The sequence below is a fragment of the Glycine max genome, chromosome 7 (genome assembly GCF_000004515.6).
Source record: "Glycine max cultivar Williams 82 chromosome 7, Glycine_max_v4.0, whole genome shotgun sequence".
NCBI lineage: Eukaryota > Viridiplantae > Streptophyta > Magnoliopsida > Fabales > Fabaceae > Glycine > Glycine max.
The window spans coordinates 40,890,947-40,909,625 of NC_038243.2; the positions used below are offsets into that span (position 1 = coordinate 40,890,947).

An 18,679-nucleotide genomic window follows, 5' to 3' on the forward strand; every position below is an offset into this window, starting at 1 on the left:
GGAGATGAAAATTTGTATGTCCTTCTTCATTGATGACCAAACAAAGCTCTCTCCAATGCGCACCAGAGTCTTCACAATGCCCATGTGGTCCCCAGTGGGTGTGTTATGAAATTCCGCCAGGATAGTGGATATGATGGGTGATCCTTTGGGTAGCCATAAGCGACCCTTCTACAAGATGAAGTCTTGACTAATTGAGCAATCTGGATAGTCCTTGGGGTTGTCTTGGATCCTGCAACGATAATCCAAGAATTTTGGATTGGTGCTTAGCTCCTACTTAAGTTCCTGCAAAAAAAGGAAATTGGGAATTGTTAGAAGAAAGAGTATGCCGGTATGGTTTTTCAACCGCCGTGACAAAGCGTCTGCCGCCGTGTTTGTCCTATCGGTGCAGTATTGAATGGTGTAGTCATAACCCAAGAGGCGGGCCAAATAACGATGTTGCTCTGGTGTCTGAATAGCTTGGGCCATGAGTTCCTTGAGGCTGCGATGGTCCGTCAGGTCGTGAAGGGGTGTCCGAGAAGGTATTGCCACCATTTCTTAACGGCGGTGGTAATGGCAGCAAGCTCCTTAACATATGTGGATGCCCGAAGAAGCTGGGAACAAAATGGCTTACTAAAGAAGGCGATGGGATGATTCTTCTGAGACAGGACTGCGCCCATCCCCACGCTGGAAGCATCTGTTTCCACAAAGAATGGCAAGGAGAAATCCAGGAAGTTGAGCACTAGAGCACGACACAGTGCGTCCTTTCGCTGGTGGAAAGCCTGATCGGCCGCCTCGTTCCAAAGAAATGAATCCTTTTCCAGGAGGAGCATCAGGGGAGCAGAAATCGAGGAATAATCCTTGATGAATCTCCGATAAAAACCGGACAGACCCACAAAGCCCGTCAAGGCTCTGGCTGATTGAGGGGTTGGCCATTGTTGCACCGCTTCAATCTTTGTCGGCACTGGTTCGACGCCTCGTTGAGAGACGATGTGTCCCAAGTACTTCACCTGTGGGATTGTTGCAAAAGAGCACTTCAAGAATTTGAGGAAGAATTGGTTGGCACGAAGGACCTCGAAGGTTGTTTGCAGATGCTCCAGGTGTTCCGGGAAGGATTTATTGTAAATCAATATATCATCAAAGAAGATGATAATGAACTTACACAGGTATGGGCCAAAAGTGGTGTTCATAGTTGCCTAGAAGGTGGATGGAGCGTTGCATAACCCGAAAGGCATTACAAGGAACTCGTAGTGGTCGTGATGCGTCCAAAATGCTGTTTTACTAATATCGGACTCCACCATTAAAATCTGATGGTACCCTTGCATCAAGTCCAACTTCGAGAACTAGCTTGTGCCACCTAACTCGTCCAAAAGCTCGTATATGGTTGGGATCGAAAAGTGGTCTTTAATTGTCAAAGCGTTTAAGGCTCGATAGTCAACGCAAAATTTCCATGAATCATCCCTCTTTTTAACCAGGAGCACCAGCGATGAGAAAGGGGCTCGTGCTCGAGCGAATTATGCCTGTTTGGAGCATGGTGGTGACTTGTGCCTCGATTTCTTGCTTCTGACAATATGGGTACCTATAGGGCTTGATGTTGACTGGGGTGGATGTGGGAGTGAGGTGAATGCAATGATTGGTTGGTCGAGACGGGGGTAATGTGGGTGGTGATTGGAACAAGGTTGCAAATTGATTTAGCAAGGATTGAATTTCTGGAGGGGTGGTGGGGGATGGAGGTATGGGAGAGCAGACGCAGATATGAAAGAATTCACTAGCACCGTCGGTCTAAACCAAACGACGAAGTTGCATGGGAGAGACAGCTTCAAGGTCTCGGGTAGTGTCACCGCGGAGCTCGATAATCTTCCCATGATGAACGAATTTCATGGTGAGGGTGTTATAATCAGTCAGGATTGGCCCAAGGGATTTCAACCAGTGCACATCGAGGACCACGTCTATGCCACATATCGGCAAGACATGGAAGTCTGTGGTGAATGCATGGCCCTGTATCTGAATTGTGGCTCCAGAGTATAATTTGTGACATTCAATTTCATTCCCATTTCCAATGAGGACTTTCAGGGGTGGTGTTGGTTGCGCGTCGAGGCCCAGGTGGTAGACTAGGAGAGCTTGCACGAAGTTGTGCGTGCTCCTGCCGTCGACCAGGATCACGACGGGCTGGTTCGCAATACAGCCCAACATGCGTAGGGTTTCCTGGGCGGAATGACCCGATAACGCATAAAAACTTATTTGAGCTTTGGGCGGTTCGGGCTGGGGCGTGTCTTCAGGATTTGGGTGAGGGCTAAGTATATAAGGGTTTGGGGGTTCCTTAAGACGCTCATCATCTGCGATGAGGATGAAGAACCAGGAGGTGCAACGATGCCCCCACGTGAACTTCTTGTCGCAGTTGAAGCATAGTCCCCTCTCACGGCGGCTAGCCATCTCGGCAGGTGTTAGGCATTTCAAGGGCACAAATGGAGGTTTAGGTGGAGTGGGAAACAAGGGTAGGGTTAGAGAAGAAGGTGAGGGCAGAGAGAAAATCGAGGGGTTAGGTGGTGGGAGTGGCGGTGGAGGTCCTGTGCTCGGGGCGGGACGACCGCGAGGTAGGCGGCGGGTGTCGACCAGTTTTTCCTTTTGGAGCCGAGCCAATCTTGTGGTGAGAACCATGGTGAGTGGTTGAAGCGCCTGTACCTCGCGACGAATATCGGGGTCCAATCTCGAGATAAAGCAGCTCAAAAGAAGGGACAACGAGAGTCCCTTTCTGTGTTAACTTGAATAGGATCCCAATGGGGTCCTCATATGGTGAGTGAGAAAAACGGGCCTCAATGGCTTCTAAGAAACTTGGCCAAGTGGTGAGTTGGTGGTTGCGGGTTAGCCACTAGAACCAGGCCAAAGCTGGCCCCTCCATGTAAAAGGAGGCAATTGTGAGTCGCTCCGATTATGGGGTAGAGTGATAGACGAAAAATTGTGTAATTTTGAAAATCCACCCCGATGGGTCGAAGCCATCAAAGCGAGGAACATCTAGTTTCATTTTATGTGGGTTGATGATGGTGTTGTTTGATGCAGGTTTGGCCGAGGATGACAAGGGTGAGTGGGTGGAGTTGGTAGTGTGTTCGAGGTTGGTGACTTGAAGAAGTAAATCTTCGAGCTTTTCGGTAACATGAATTTGACTGGCGGCTAGTTTAGCTATAGCGTCTTCAATACGGTCGAGACTCGACTTGTCGGGATCAGCAATGGAAGGCGGAAATGAAAGCACCAAAATTGTTAAGGGCAAAAGTAAAATTCCCAGCTTTTGAGACCCAGGTGTCTCCAGAAATAGGGTAAGAAAAAGGAAATTTGTGTTATTGCTTGCTCCATTAGATACATTGTTCTTCTTTATATAGAGTCTTTCCACTAACAAGCTCTAATGGTTCTTTTGGCATGATGCCTTGGAGGAAAGGACGAAATACAAAAAAGGAATCCTAACGGAATGGTGCCACCTCAACCGACAAGGGGAAATTCAGGATGATTGCTGCGTTGCTGAGCACCACTCTCTGCCAGCTCATTTTTCCATGAAATCCTGCAGGTATTGTGGCTTAGTAATTTCCCTTTTTGGCCTTCGTGTTTCTTCTTCACTCGTCCTTGTGTTTGGCTCTAATTTTGCTTCCTGAATTGCCTCTGGATTTGGCTCTGCCTTTTGTTGCCTTTTGTATTCGACTATGCTTGGTTCTTGCCCTGCATTTTGATGTTTTGTGCCTTCAGCTATAACACACATGCTCTTCCAAAAGAGGCCCACGCATTCACTGACAGAAGAGGTCGACAAATACATCGACAAAGTGTGATAGGGCTCGAAGAATTGATTTGGATAATGATGGAGAAACATGTGCTTGTTTGGTGTGTTTGTTTGTTGCCTTTGTGTAATTTTCTTCTTTTGTTGTACCTTAAGAGTTCTCCGCTTGGAATGATTGTTTGTCATCACATGCGCCTCAGAGCCACCAGATCCGCATCATAGGAGTCTAGATCGACGACATTGGTGGAGTTGTGAGAGAGAAAACTTGTGGTGGAGTTGGTTTGGCGCGTTGGTGGTGGTTTGGGGCGAGGTTGGGTGTGCGTTGTTGGTTAGTAGTGCGCGATGGTTGTTATGGTAGGTGGAGGCACAGAAGAAGAAGAAGTTTTGATGGCAAGAGAAGAAGGAGAAGCTATTGGGAGGGAGATTCAAAGAATGAAGTATGATGTTGCTCTTTTAGGGTAATTGTTTGGAAAATTTTAGGGTGAAGAGTGAAGTTGTTGATTCAATAGGTGAAAGGGCACATCAATGTTTGAGATGAAACTGAGAAAAAAGAAATTCCAATTACTTAGTTTCTGGATGTTATAATTAAACCACCTCAACGATAAATTAAATAATGTAAGTTAACTTAAACCGCTGCAATAATATAGCATGTTAAATTAGTGTCACAATTTTAAAATTTTATTTTAGTGATGTCTCATTCTTTGTTTAGTCTTTGTTCAGTCTTGCAAATTCTGGAAGTCATTTTAGTCATGTGTAACTTTTGATTTACCACCCTTAAATGGATGCACTTTCTTATCATGCTTCTGATCATATATAGTTTTTGGTCTTGTTGCACCTTAATCTCTAAAAATTATGGTTTGCCTTTCATCCTTTTAGTCATTTTTTCTTTTGGTAGTCCTACTTGTATCTCTAGAAGCTTAACATATTTTAGAATAATGCTTCACAAGTTTCTTCTTGAGTCTTAATCATTTAATACCACATACTTAAAGCAAACCATTAGTAGTTTAAGTCTAGTATAGACTTAGAATTTGTTTCTTAATAGTTTGTTGTCATTAAAATCATAACTTTTTAAAGGGTTCTATTTCAACAATATTTAGGTTAGGAAGACAAACCTAAGTAATTAATTAGACCCAAGTAATGTTTGGTGCCAACTTGAATCGTTACATGGACAAGCTGAGAAAATGTGGAAGATATGAGGGGGTTCGAACATTAAGTAGCATGGCTTTGTTGATAGTGATGTTGGCTTATTTGTGTACATAAACCTGCAAGGTGATCTATAAGTGGTGCATGACTTCATGGGTAAGAGCTTGGCATGCATGTCTGTAATGTCAACAACATCAAAGGTGAGGAAGTGGCCAAGAATAGAATGAAGGAACTAACTAAGGGGGGCCTGTGAGCCACACTATATGATCTTTCCATGGGCCTTTGAGACAATTGCCTTCTTTCCAACATCGGTCAAGCTCAAGCTAAGGCGCGTCTAAGGTGGGAGAGCCTTTGAAGTCACTTATCGTGCGAAAGTAAGTTGGTGCATTTGATGTAGGATTTTTTTGAGATATTTTAGGGAGTATTGTGGGCATGCGACATGTCTACATTGGAGTAATTTTCTTTTAAAATCAAGCGACATTGCGTTCCTCTTGATCTTCCTTTCCGTCTCGACCTTAATCGTGCCCACCATCTCCGCCACCACGTTCCTCTAGCATTCCGTCTTCACCTTGTACAAATCATCCTTGTTGTCCTCCTTCGACCATTGCACGTTGTCACGATAAATGATTGCCGCCAACCTTTCCCTTTCTTTCTCTTTTCTTCATTTTTTCCTTTTTTTTAGATTTGGAGATTCCACGATCCTTATCCAGATCCAAATCCTAACAACCAAACATGGAAACAACCTACAATTCCATCCTAAGACAAAAGCTTGCTCAAAGGGGGTAACAATAGAACAACAAATAATAGCAACATTGAACCAAAGAAACTAACACACAACTACTGAAAGGCTCGTCGGGAACCACCGCCACTATTGCCTCTTTAGCCATTGACAATGTTTCTTCTTCCGCCATCAACAGAGGAATGATACATAATGTTCCATTTGTCACAAGCATTGCCCTTATGATGTCAGAAGCAACCACAAGTCCACAATAGTGAACTAGTTTGTGAAGGAGATTGATAGAAAGAAAGAGGAAAAGAAAGAGAAGATGAGAGAGATAGGAGTCAAGGACTCGATGATGTTATGGTGGGCAGTGAGGTGGTGCTTGATCTGCACCTTTCGACAAACATCCTTTAGGAGGAAGACGAAACCGTATATATATATTTTTTAGTTTAATCTAGTGTGGGCAGTGAGGTGGTGCTTGATCCACACAATAGTCTTATACTTATCTCAAAAAAGTTATAATTGTACATATCATATTTATTATCCATGGTGGGAGATTTGTTAAGGTCTTTACCTTAGATGCGCCCCTCAACCTAACCATCCCTAATGATACAAAACTTTGGGACTCATCACAATAATTGATTTGAACCAAGCTTAAGACATATCTTAGTAATGATAATATAGTAAGATTTTTTTTTGTTTTTTTTTAATTTTTATTTTGAAAATTTTAAATATGAATAAATCTAAATCATTGAATGATTAGATGATAGAGATAAGCTCACTTTACTTCCTAAATTGAGAAAGCTCACTTTGGAGGATCTAATGCAAACTTTAGAGTTGACATTAATAAAAATGAAAATAATAACTTAATTAAGATTCTAAATCTTTTAAAAATTTATGATGCTTTAATTTAATCCTTTATTTTTAATTATGTCCCTCATAAATCCTCTATAATTTTTTTTATTAGGTAATTTTTCCATTAGTATTTTATTTGTTTGTTTATTTTCTCATTTAACATTTCTAACTTCTATGAGTTTTTATTTAAATTTTAAATTTATCCCATTATAAAGAGGCTAAATAAAACATTCACAACATTTAAATATCTCAAATGAAAAACTTATAATATTTATATTAGTCGTATAAAAATAAAACTATACTAAATATAAAACTAATAAAAAAAATAAAATATTGATTAATTTTTTTATTCAAATATCTCATTTTAAAATAAAATAATAAAATTAAAAAATGTTTTTGAATATTTACCGAAAAAGGTATGAAGCTTCTAAGGTCAAATAATAATTACAAAACAAATTATTTATTTTGGAGCAGTACACAGCTCCAGCCAGAGAGCTAGAATACAAATCTGAATTCTAAGTTACAATTTGCAATCCTTCCTCTGTTACTGTGCAAGGGACACAGAATTTGGTAGTCACAAAATCCCTTTCTTCTTCTTCTCCCACACAAAATCCCTTCAATGCTGCACTTTTCTACGGTCCACAATTCAATTCCCATCTTCTAGGTACTGTATCTCCCCAATTTCTTCATTCTCTTCCTTCATTTTTTTTCAATTCAACCTCCACCGCTCATAATTCCCTTGTTGAAGAAACTCACACTTCGTGATTCACTTTTTCTGAGCTCAATCTAGCTGTTTCAGATCTTGGGTTTTACCTCAAACTTAGCGTGAATCTTGAATTCCAATGAAATAATCTTTTTTTTTTTTATTACTATTATTCTGACCACCCAAATGGAGATTTCCAGTGGAGGTTGTTCTCCCAGAATTAGGTCTGAATATTCAAGAAAAGAGGGATCCGAGGGAACCCCTTTTCAGCACATGGAACTCTCTGTTCGTGATCGCAATTATCAAATCCAATCGATGAACGCTTTGGAAATTCTGAGAGAGACTATTAGGATTCTTAGGTTCAATTCGTGGGGTTTCATGGCAATCGCTTTCATGCTTATTTGTCCTGTTTCTGCCGTGCTTTTGTCTAATGTAATAGTGGATGAGTCTATTGTGAAGAATCTGTCCATTAGGCTTATGTTGGTTGCACAGACTAGTGGTCTCCCTCTGAGACCAATCATCAAACAGTCTTGTCAGCGGTTCGCGGAGACCGTGGTTTCATCGGCCATGTGCTTTCCTTTCTATGCTACATTGTTGTTGTTGTCGAAGGCCGCGGTTGTCTACTCTGTAGATTGTACTTATTCGAGGAAGAAGGTCGATGCTTCCAAGTTTTGTGTGATTGTTGCCAAGTTTTGGAGGAAAATCCTTTTCACATATATGTGGGTGTGTACAGTTGTAGTTGGCTGCATCACCTTGTTCTGTGTTTTCCTTGTCGCGTTCTGCAGTGCTTTGGCTGTTCTTGGTTTTTCGCCAGATGTTGTTGTGTACTGTGCAATGCTGGTTGGGCTGGTTTTCTCGGTTGTCTTTGCCAAAGCCATAATCATCTGCAACATTGCGATGGTGATCTCGGTGTTGGAGGATGTTTCAGGAGCGCAGGCGATGCTTCGGTCGAGTATTTTGATCAAGGGACAGACACAGGTGGGTCTGCTGATATTTCTTGGATCAACAATAGGAATGGCCTTTGTGGAGGGCTTGTTTGAGCACAGAGTAAAGACATTGAGCTATGGTGATGGATCTTCCAGAGTGTGGGAAGGGCCGCTCTTGGTGGTAATGTATTCATTTGTGGTGCTTATAGATTCCATGATGAGTGCAGTTTTCTATTTCAGTTGCAGATCTTCTAACATGGAGATCTCAGACAGTGAAGGCAAGTCAATTTTAGAAACTATGGCCATTTCGGCTGAATCAGTGGGCTTTCAATGACATTGCCAGCATGATGATATTGATTGTGCCGATTGAATTAATAAGATGCAGAGGGACGCTGTAAGAGATTGTTCCCAGAAAATTGTGTTGGCCATTGAGGAACCTTGCAAGTTGCAACAGTTCTTCCTCTGAGCATTGGATAGGAGAGCTATATAGAGTGAATGACTTTGGATGGCTTTTTACCTTACTGAGCTTGCTCATTTCAGCTTACGGAAATGGCTTCTTTTAGTTATATTACAAACATGGAGAAACATATAAGCGGGATATTCGATGTATTTGTTTTTTGAGTGTCAGTGGAAAAGCTAATATTTTATAGACAAAAATGGAAGAAATTAATTTAAATTGAACCACATTTTTATTTTTCGCTTGTGATACACAGTTTGATCTTTAATTTCAAACATTAATGAACTACAATTAGCTTATGTAGACTAATATGCTCTTCTCTAAAATCTGTGCTATTCGAGAAAGATGTAAAAGGCGAGTTTATTAAATTCTGTTCTATTATTTGTCTCCGTCGTTTACAAATATCCCCCGATGCTTAAAAGTATATTTCTTTGTTCTAAAATGGTTACGGGTCTTTCTAGGCTAAGGCATGCGACAAGCCTCTCTGAGAGGTCTTAGGTTGGTATGTAAAAATCTTCCTACTAAGGGAAAATACTTGCTGTGATGTTTGAAAGTTTGTTCTCTAATTCAATGGACGTGATGCCTTTTACAATTTGTAATACATTGTTAAATTTTTTACATATAAAGAATCAGCTCATCTGTTGGTAATCAGTATGGACCAAGTGAATTCTTGAAAAAGTATACTGAGCTCATTTGCATTGAGAAATCTCTATATGTAGATTACTGTCTAAGGGATTCACCTTCTGATTTTGTCTTGCATTGAATGATCTTTCTGTGTGTGCATAACTACTTATTCCTTCTGATTTTGCTTGCATCACACACACACACACACACACACACACACACACACACACACACACACACACACACACACACACACACACACACACACACACACACACACACACACACACACACACACACACACACACACACACACACACACAAAGCATTCAAAGGCTTAAGAAACATTGTGCTTAAATATATTCACCATTATATATTGTTGCATTTGAAAGCATTTTATATTTTTTGAAAACCAAACCTAAATTAACTTTGAATTGTACAACATGGTCCATTATTTCCTTTAAAAAATATATTAAAAAAAGCAAAAAAAAAACCACTACTTTTCTTTCTAAAAGTAGTCATTTTTGTTAATCAGGTAGCAAAGTGAATACATATTTTATTGAAAACACAATGACTTGTGGTAACCTTTCAAGCTTAAGAGTAATTGTGCAAGAGAACAAAACAGAAAAGATAAAAGGAAACAATAGTAGAAAAGGAAGTAGATGAAAATTCCTTTACTAAAAACAATGTGTTTTAAATTAGTTTATAGAACTATAAATCATGTAAGAAATTTAGAGTACACTAATAATTTTATTTTTCTTAAATTTAACAAAAACAAATTACTATCAATATTTTTGACCTTTTCTTGTATCATCTAATACTTCCAGAAATAAACTTAGAAGAAGCAATCATTTGAATTCTTCCATACCTGTCAGTGCCCCAAGCAACACAAGAATGAAGACACCCTTGCTTCCCATCCTCCAATTAACTTCTCTTCAGCAAGGATTTTTTTTTAATCAAGTAGCCAAATGAATAAAGACTTTATTCAAAAGAGAATGACTTGTGGTAACCTTTCAAGCCTAAGAGTAATTGTGCAAGAGAACAAAACAGAAAAAAAATAAAAGAAAGCAATAGCAAAAGAGGAAGTAGATGAAAATTCCTTTACTCCAAACAATATGTTTTAATTAGTTCATAGAACTATAAATCATGTAAGAAATTTAGAGTAGACTGATAATTTTATTTTTCTTAAATTAGACAAAAAAAACACATTATTATCAGTATTTTTTATCTTTCTTTTGTATCATCCAATACTTCTAGATTTTTAAACATGAAAAAAGATGAATGAGAATAGACACTTACTCACCACTTCTTGTGTTGATAGAAAACTTTTTGATTCCTTAAATGAAAAACATCAAGAAATCCATAAACCCCAATAACCAAAAAATAAAGAACATTAAAAACAAATATGAAAGTGTAGATCTTTAGAATTCTTAGAGAAATCTGAATTCTTAGAAAGTGCAGATTTTTCAAGGATTTCTTTTCTCATTTGAGATACTTTCTTGTGAATAAAATTTTGGTTCCATCCAATACTTGCAGATTTTTAATCATAAAAAAAGATGGATGAGAATAGACACTTACCCATAGTCTCTTGCTATTGGTAGAAAACTTTTTTATTCCTTAAATGAAAAATATTAAGAGATCCATTAAATCCAAAAATCCAAAATCAAGAAAATTAAAAACAAATATGAAAGTTCATATCTTTAGAATTCTTAGAGAAATCTTACTTCTTAGAAAGTGAAAACTTCAAGGATTTCTTTTTTCATTTGAGATGCTTTCTTGTGAATAAAATTTTGTTTCCCATCCAATACTTGCATATTTTTAATCATTAAAAAGCTGGATGAGAATAGACACTTTCCCATGGCTTCTTGCTGTCGGTAGAAAACTTTTTAATTCCTTAAATGAAAAAGATCAAGAAATACATTAAATCCCAAAAACCGAAAATGAAGAAAATTTAAAAAAATATGAAAATGCAGATTTTTAGAATTATTAGAGAAATCTGAATTCTTAGAAAGTATGGATTTCAATGATTTCTTTTCTCATTTGAGGTGCTTTCTTGTGCATTGGTTCATGATATATAGACCAAAAGGACCCACAGTACCAATCCGCACTTGTTTCTCTTGATCACCAACTATTTGATAACAAAAAAAATGATCAAATTAAAACATAATATATATATATATATATATATATATATATATATATATATATATATATATATATATATATATATATATATATATATATATATATATATATATATATATATATATATATATATATATATATATATATATATATAAATCAAATTTAATGTCAGCTTGAATCGGTGATACTTGTGACTTAATAGTCATTAAAATAAAGTAGTTATATATATGTTAGCTCCACTTTGGCATCAAAATAAAATAGTTATATATAATCAAATTGAATCATATATATGTCAGCTTGAATCGGTGATACTTGTGCTATGATTTCTTTTAGAGATTTCTACTGTAAATACTTAAGTAGACGCATAAACTTTCAATCAACATGATACATGTAGGATGAACTTTTTGCCATATATATACATATATATATAACTTTTTGCCATATATATATATATATATATATATATATATATATATATATATATATATATATATTAAGAACAACTTTACTTACACTTCACAAAATAGGTAATACGCTCATTTTAATTGAAGAATCATCTTTATAAAAATTGATTTAAGAAATAAAACTAAACAAAAAATAAAATAAGTTAATTTATTTGATCAAGAATATATTTTTAATTAATTTAAATATGATTTTCATTTTAAATTATCGTTTCTTTTGAACACAACTGTATATTATTTAATAAGTTTTTAATATATCAAGTTATAGATATGATAAAAAAATATTACATTTTAATTTAAATATCTTGATCAAATTAAATTTAAATTATTTTTTCCACAATCGATATCAACCCTACTACGTAGATATTAAATAATAGAATTTATATTTGCAAAATTACAATAATAACATTTTTATAGTAAAAATTTTATGTAATAAAATTTAATTTTTTATTTTTATTTGGTTTTTTACTACAGTAATATAGACATATTTCTATGTTGAAAATAAACTATTAAGCTAAAACACCTTGTTAAATTTGATCTTAAATTAAATGAAGTTACAACAAAACAAACATATGTATAAATTGAACTTTATGCTTTGATTGGATTAAGAAAGTTTCCAAATGAAAAAAAAAGAAGAAAGGGAGAGAGATAAGAAGCTTGGTATAGTCGATTGATGCTTAAAAATAAGAGTATATCATTTAAAATTACAAAATCCTCTTTAATTACATTTTAAGGGCTAAAGCAAATCAAGTTACAAATAAGTCAGAATTTGAAGGGTAACATTATTATTGGTGAATTGTCATATTCAAATTGCACCATACAAATTAATGCTATAGTCATATCCGGATTGTCAACTTACAAATAACACTATAGTCATATCCGAATTGCACGAGTTCAGATAAGTCAAGATTTGAATTGAAGTTATAGATTAGTGATATTTAAAATTTGTAGAGTTTGGTGGCAGTAAATAGTACTTGAATTGTCAAGCCAATAGATTGATTCTCCACTTTGGTTAAGACCAATAAACAGGTTCATCCTTGTCACGGGTTACACCAACCTTATAGTTCTAATAACAGGATATAATCAGGTCCATTTAGGCCTAAACAAATCTTCAAAAGAAAATAAAATGTAAGGCCAACCATCACAAACCTGATCAAATCGAGTTACAGTTAAGCAACTAAACCAATTTACAGACTGCCCAAAATGTTTGTTAGGAAATGATTGGTAACCAAAGAATAATGTTTGTTAAACTTAGAAAGACTTCCATCCCAGTAATGAAAATGAATATTTGGAAGAGGAAAAGGTAGTCAAATCCCATCTTCATCACCGTATCATATGAATAATTGCCTAGTTAGATTAACCAATGAAAATGAATATTTGGAAAAACATAATTTAAGGAAAGAAGAATCTTCTGGTCCCAATTCCAATTATGGCACTAAAGAAAACCAACCTAAATCACCGTGCAAGAAAGAATTATCCTTTTTAATTAACATAAGATCAGGATGAGGATTATCCCAAATTGCACCACATTTCAATTCATACACCATTGAATTATCCCTTGATTCTGCATATTATATACTTACACAATTGAATCAAGAAGTATAATCACTTTGCTTCTGCTTCTTGGTCCTAGAACTCTCCTCCTCTAAGGATTTCAATTTGTTTTTTGTAGCGACAATTTTTGCACTGCGACTTGTTTGTCCCATGGCACCACCACCCAGTGAGATGCATCTTGTGCCCTTCACCAGCTGCTTTTGTAGACCTATCAGTTGTTTCCAACATGCACTTATCACCGGCAAGACGAACCACCAGTGGCCGGCCGCAAGCTAACCTCCCATGCATTTTCTCCTTGGCTAATTCTGCTTCCTGCATTCTCACTTTAACAATGGAAATCAGAAATTTCTAGAAAGTAAAGTAACTAATGTATTCAATCAACTGGATAAAAGCAAAACCATGTGACTCCCCGCGTTTTGGGCCGCGCGTGTGCCATAAGAAGTCCTCAGAAATTATCTTTCCATAGGGAGAAAACATTTTAAGCAAAGCAACTCTGGAACATATTGAGAAGAAAAGGAGAGAATATGTCAGTATGCACATTCACCACAAAACAAAAACAAAGTCTTGGTGGGTAGTTAGAAAGCCTCACTCTGTAATTCTAAGATCAAGGTTACCAATATAGAGTCTACTTTGTCAAAACGGGCCAGCCCGGCCCATGTGGGCTGACCCGCAACGGGTTGAGCTAAATGTGAGTTAGTCCAGCTTGGCCCACTTTTGTGTGGGCTAACAAAATGCCAGCCCGGCCCGACCCACCACGGGTTGGTGAGTTATGCGGGCTGGCCCACTTTTCTGCCTTTTTTTTTGTAAAAAAAAATGTATTCCAAACAACTTAAAATAAAATCTAATATAAAAACCAAACTAAATCAAATCCAAACATTCAATATTAAAGTGATTGAAGTCTTCAAAATAAACATTCAACATTAAGATAATTGAAATTTAAATGTCATAAAAAATAAACTTCTAAACTATTAAAATTAAACATTAGAGTCATGGTGTGTGAAATCCAAAACAATTTTTTCTTCTTTCTCAACATCACCATTAATTTCATCTACAAAGACAAAAAAAAATAAACAATATCATTAATAAATCAAATAAATAAAATAGCACACCAATTTCTTCCATATTTAACTGTACATTATATTTAACTAGTTAATTAATCAATTAGTAAATGATTAATAAATAATAAATTGATTAATTATTAATTGAGTTAAACTTGTCTTTTTTTTAAATCTGTTTGTTGTAGTCGTATTAAACTAGTTAATTAATTGATTGGTTTTGAACACTTCATTATTTTTATGATACACTTGTTTATTGGAGTTGTGTTAAACCTATCTTCGTTTTCTTAATAATTTCTAACTTTGTTTCTTATTTGACTACTTCTAAAGAAATGGCAGATCAAGAAAGTGGACATCAAGATACAACTCCTGTTCTTGGCTATACTCTTTCACCTTCTCCTAGTCCTTGTTATACTCTTTCACCTTTTGCTGGCCATGTCCCTTCAGCAACACCAAATGAATCCATTCTTCCACATGAAGCAGAAGAAATAGCTGATAATTTGGAGGGGACAACACAAACAGGAACAAGTAGGCTTAAAAGTGAGATTTGACAGCATTTTGAAAAGGTCAAAGTTAATAGACAAGACAAGGCCCAATGCAATTATTGCTAAAAAAATGTTGGGAGGAAAATCAAAGAATGGAACAACGCACCTATGGGGGCATAAACAAATTTGTATTCAATACAAGATTTCCATGAGAGGGAGTACAAGGCAAACATTTCTCGTGCCTAAGGTCATCCATGGAAAGCAAGAATTAGGTACAAAAACTTATGATGCAGATAATGCAAGGACAAAGCTTGCAAATGCAATTATTATGCATGGGTATCTACTTTCCATTATGGATCATTGGTTTTAGGAGACACTCAACAACTTTACAACCTGTCTTTCAAGTTCATTGTAGAAACACAATCAAAAGAGAAATATTCAAAATTTATCCGGAAGAGAGATCAATAACTTTGAAGTTATTAGATAGTCTTCAAGGAAGAGTTGTCACCACATCAGAAATGTGGACTGCGAGCAATCAAAAAAAGGGTTATATGGTTGTCACTGCTCATTATATAGATGCCTCTTGGAACTTAAAAAGTCAAATTTTGAGGTATGTTAAAAATTTTGAATTATTTTTATATCATTGTAGAATTGTTGCATGATAAAATTGTTGAACTATTTATATATTATTTGCACTTTTGTATGATTGTGATTAAATTATTTATATATTATTTTAAGTTCACTTATGTTTTCGCTCCTCACTCAAGTGAAAAGCTTTGTAATGTGTTAGTTAAGTGTTTGATGGATTGGAACATTGATACAAAGTTGTCCACTATCACTTTAGTTAATTGTAGCACGAATGACAAAATCATTGACAAAATTAAATATAAGTTGCACTTAGGAAGTTTATTAAGGGATGAGACTTTACTTCATATGTGTTGTTGTGCACACATATTCAACTTGATTGTAAAAGATGGGTTGAAATTTGTGAAAGATGGGATAGAGAAGATTAGGGATAGTGTAGCATTTTGGATAGCCACACCAAAAAGGAAGGAAAATTTTAAGGAGACAGTGAAACAATTAAGGATCCCGTGCACTAAGACTTTGGTTTTAGATTGTCCAACTAGGTGGATCTCAACTTATAAAATGCTTCAAATTGCTATATCATATGAAGTTGTGTTTACTCAGTTGAAGCAGCGGGAGTCCCAATATACTTGTTTTCTTCATAGTGGCAATTTTGCCAAGGATGTGTGTGGGAGGTTGAAAGTGTTTAATGTTGTAACGAAAATATTTTTTGCTACTAAACAACCAACAACTAACATGTACTTTTCAAAGATTTGTAAGATCAACCTGGCAATCAAGCATTGGGTTACTTCTCCTAATGAACTCATTCATAAAATGACAAAAAAGATTATGATCAAATTAGATAAATATTGGGATGTGATTCATGATATAATGGGAGTTGCTATTGTTTTGGATCCAAGATATAAAATGGAGTTGTTGCAATATTATTATCAAAGCTTGTATGAATGTGACTGTTTTGCTCAAGTTAGTAAGATAAGGCAGTTGTGTTATGACTTGGTTTCTGATTATCAATTTAAGATGAATGATGACTCCTTCCATAACTCTCCAATACCTGAAGGTGGTAATGTTAAAGGTGATGAATTATGTGAATTTGATAAGTATATTTCAAGGGAAAAAAGGCCATAAGTTCTCATACTAAAATAGAGTTGGGTCATTATTTAGAAGATGATGTTTTACAAAGATCCACTGATTTTAATATTTTGTGGTGGTGGAGGTCGAATGGTCTCAAGTATCCAACATTTGACGCAACTGCAAAGGATATCTTAGCTATTCATGTATGAATAGTAGCTTTTGAATATGCTTTTAGTACTGATGGCCAAATTTTAAGTCCTAGTCATAGTCGTCTTCATTGGACTACTTTAGAGACATTGATGTGCACTAGAAGTTCGTTATTGAGTGCTGAAATTTATGGTAATGTCTTGAATACTTAATTTAGTTATCATATTAAATGACTATTTATTTCTAATTTAATAACTAATTATTTATATTATGTTATATTTGATACAGGTATTTTGAAATCTAAAATTCTTGCACAAAGTAGTACTTTGGTTAATGAGATAGTTTTAGATGATGAAAGTATATGCCAAATAAGAATGTAAATTTTTAATGATCAATTTCTTCTTTATATTAAAATTTTGGTTTATGGTTTATACAGGTGATAATGCAACTAATATGATGGGAAAGGAATGAATATTACATCCAATGATTGAAGAATTAGGAGTGTAGCTAGTTTTATTTTGGAGGAATGAACACTACATCTAATGTTGGAATTTTATTCTAGTTACATACATTTAAGACTTGTTTGAATCTTGTGTGAAATTTTTGAAACTTATGTTAATTGTTTGGTATTGATAATTATATGTTTTATGTTGTGATCTAAGAAACATCGACACTAACACGAACACCAAACACGACACGAACACGGACACGTAGACGCCTGTAATCTCCAAAATGTAGGACACGGACACGGCTATATATATATATATATATATATATATATATATATATATATATATATATATATATATATATATATATATATATATAAAATTAAATAAAATAAAATTACATGCTTAAGTTTTTTATACGCTTAAGTTTTTACAGAAAAAAAATTATATATGAAGGAAAAAAATCAACATATAAATAATCTATAATATTTTTGCAAAAGTATAACTTATAAAAAGTTTTGTCGCATGCAATAATCATATTTAAGTGGACATAGATGAGCTAAATATCTAACATCAAAAAATTTTAAATTTGTCAAAGTCATATTGAAAGTGTGGTTATTTCTTTCAAAAAGGCAAAAAATAAGGCATGCCAATACTGCCAGTATTCACAAGCAGGTATTCATGGAATCACGGGCGGATAAATTGTGCCATCTTGTACCAAAAAATATGGTCCATACCTGCTTTCAATAAATTTGGCAGTGCCAATCTTCCATACCTATAGTACAGGTCCTATACTATTCATTATGAAGAAACACTAACACGACAGCGAGAATAACACGGCAGCCAAATTAGAATAACCAAAAAACAGTAACACGACAGCGAGAAGCCGAGAAACTAGAACTGGCACTCCGGCAGTGACAAAAACCAAAAAAGAAACAGGGAGCAGACGAAGAAGATGATTGGAAAGAGCTACCTGTGCAGGGAAACAGAGGCGACGACATGCAACAGTGGAGGCCGCTTGCGGGAAACGTCAAGGAGAAGACGAAGAAGAATCATTTTCGTATTTGGTAAGCATTTTTTGAATAAATAATAAAATATCTTGTTGGACTTGGGCCGCGTCCAATCGCACGTGTCCATTTCGTGGGCCGCGTCCAATCGCACGCTTCTTACATCCAACCGTGTCCAATGACGGCGGAGGCAACGGACACCGCGTCGCACCGGAGTCTTACCCGTTTGCGTGTCCGGTGCGCCTTCGACGCGGGACGCTGTACTTCAATGGCGTGTCCGTGCTTCATAGGTTATGATTGATATCCACAATTATCACTTTGATTTATGTCATTGTTGTCTGAAATTGTATTTATTCTATGAATGTTGTTTATGATTAAATTGCTAACGAGATATTTCAATGAATTTTTAAGGATGGGGGACAAATTTCTAACTCCGCTTCTGGAGCGGGGATGAGGGCGGTTGAGATTCAGGGGCAGGGTGGGATAAGTAAAAACTGTCCCCAAATGCCCCCGTTGTCATGCCTAATTGCTAGTACTCACAATGCCAACAAAGTT

The 18,679-nt window shown here is 35.9% G+C and overlaps 1 protein-coding gene and 1 pseudogene across 1 annotated transcript; one reads left to right on the plus strand and one right to left on the minus strand.

Annotated features, from left to right (window-relative positions):
- The first annotated feature begins 6,923 nt into the window (after nt 1–6,923).
- On the plus strand, nt 6,924–8,794 carry LOC100806351 (uncharacterized). The gene has a single exon (XM_003528525.5). The coding sequence runs from the start codon at nt 7,345–7,347 to the stop codon at nt 8,416–8,418; it is 1,074 nt and encodes a 357-aa protein (XP_003528573.1). The 5' UTR covers nt 6,924–7,344; the 3' UTR covers nt 8,419–8,794.
- Nucleotides 8,795–13,193: 4,399 nt separating this feature from the next.
- Nucleotides 13,194–13,886, minus strand: LOC100806883 (probable RNA-binding protein 18; annotated as a pseudogene).
- Between the last annotated feature and the right edge of the window lie 4,793 nt (nt 13,887–18,679).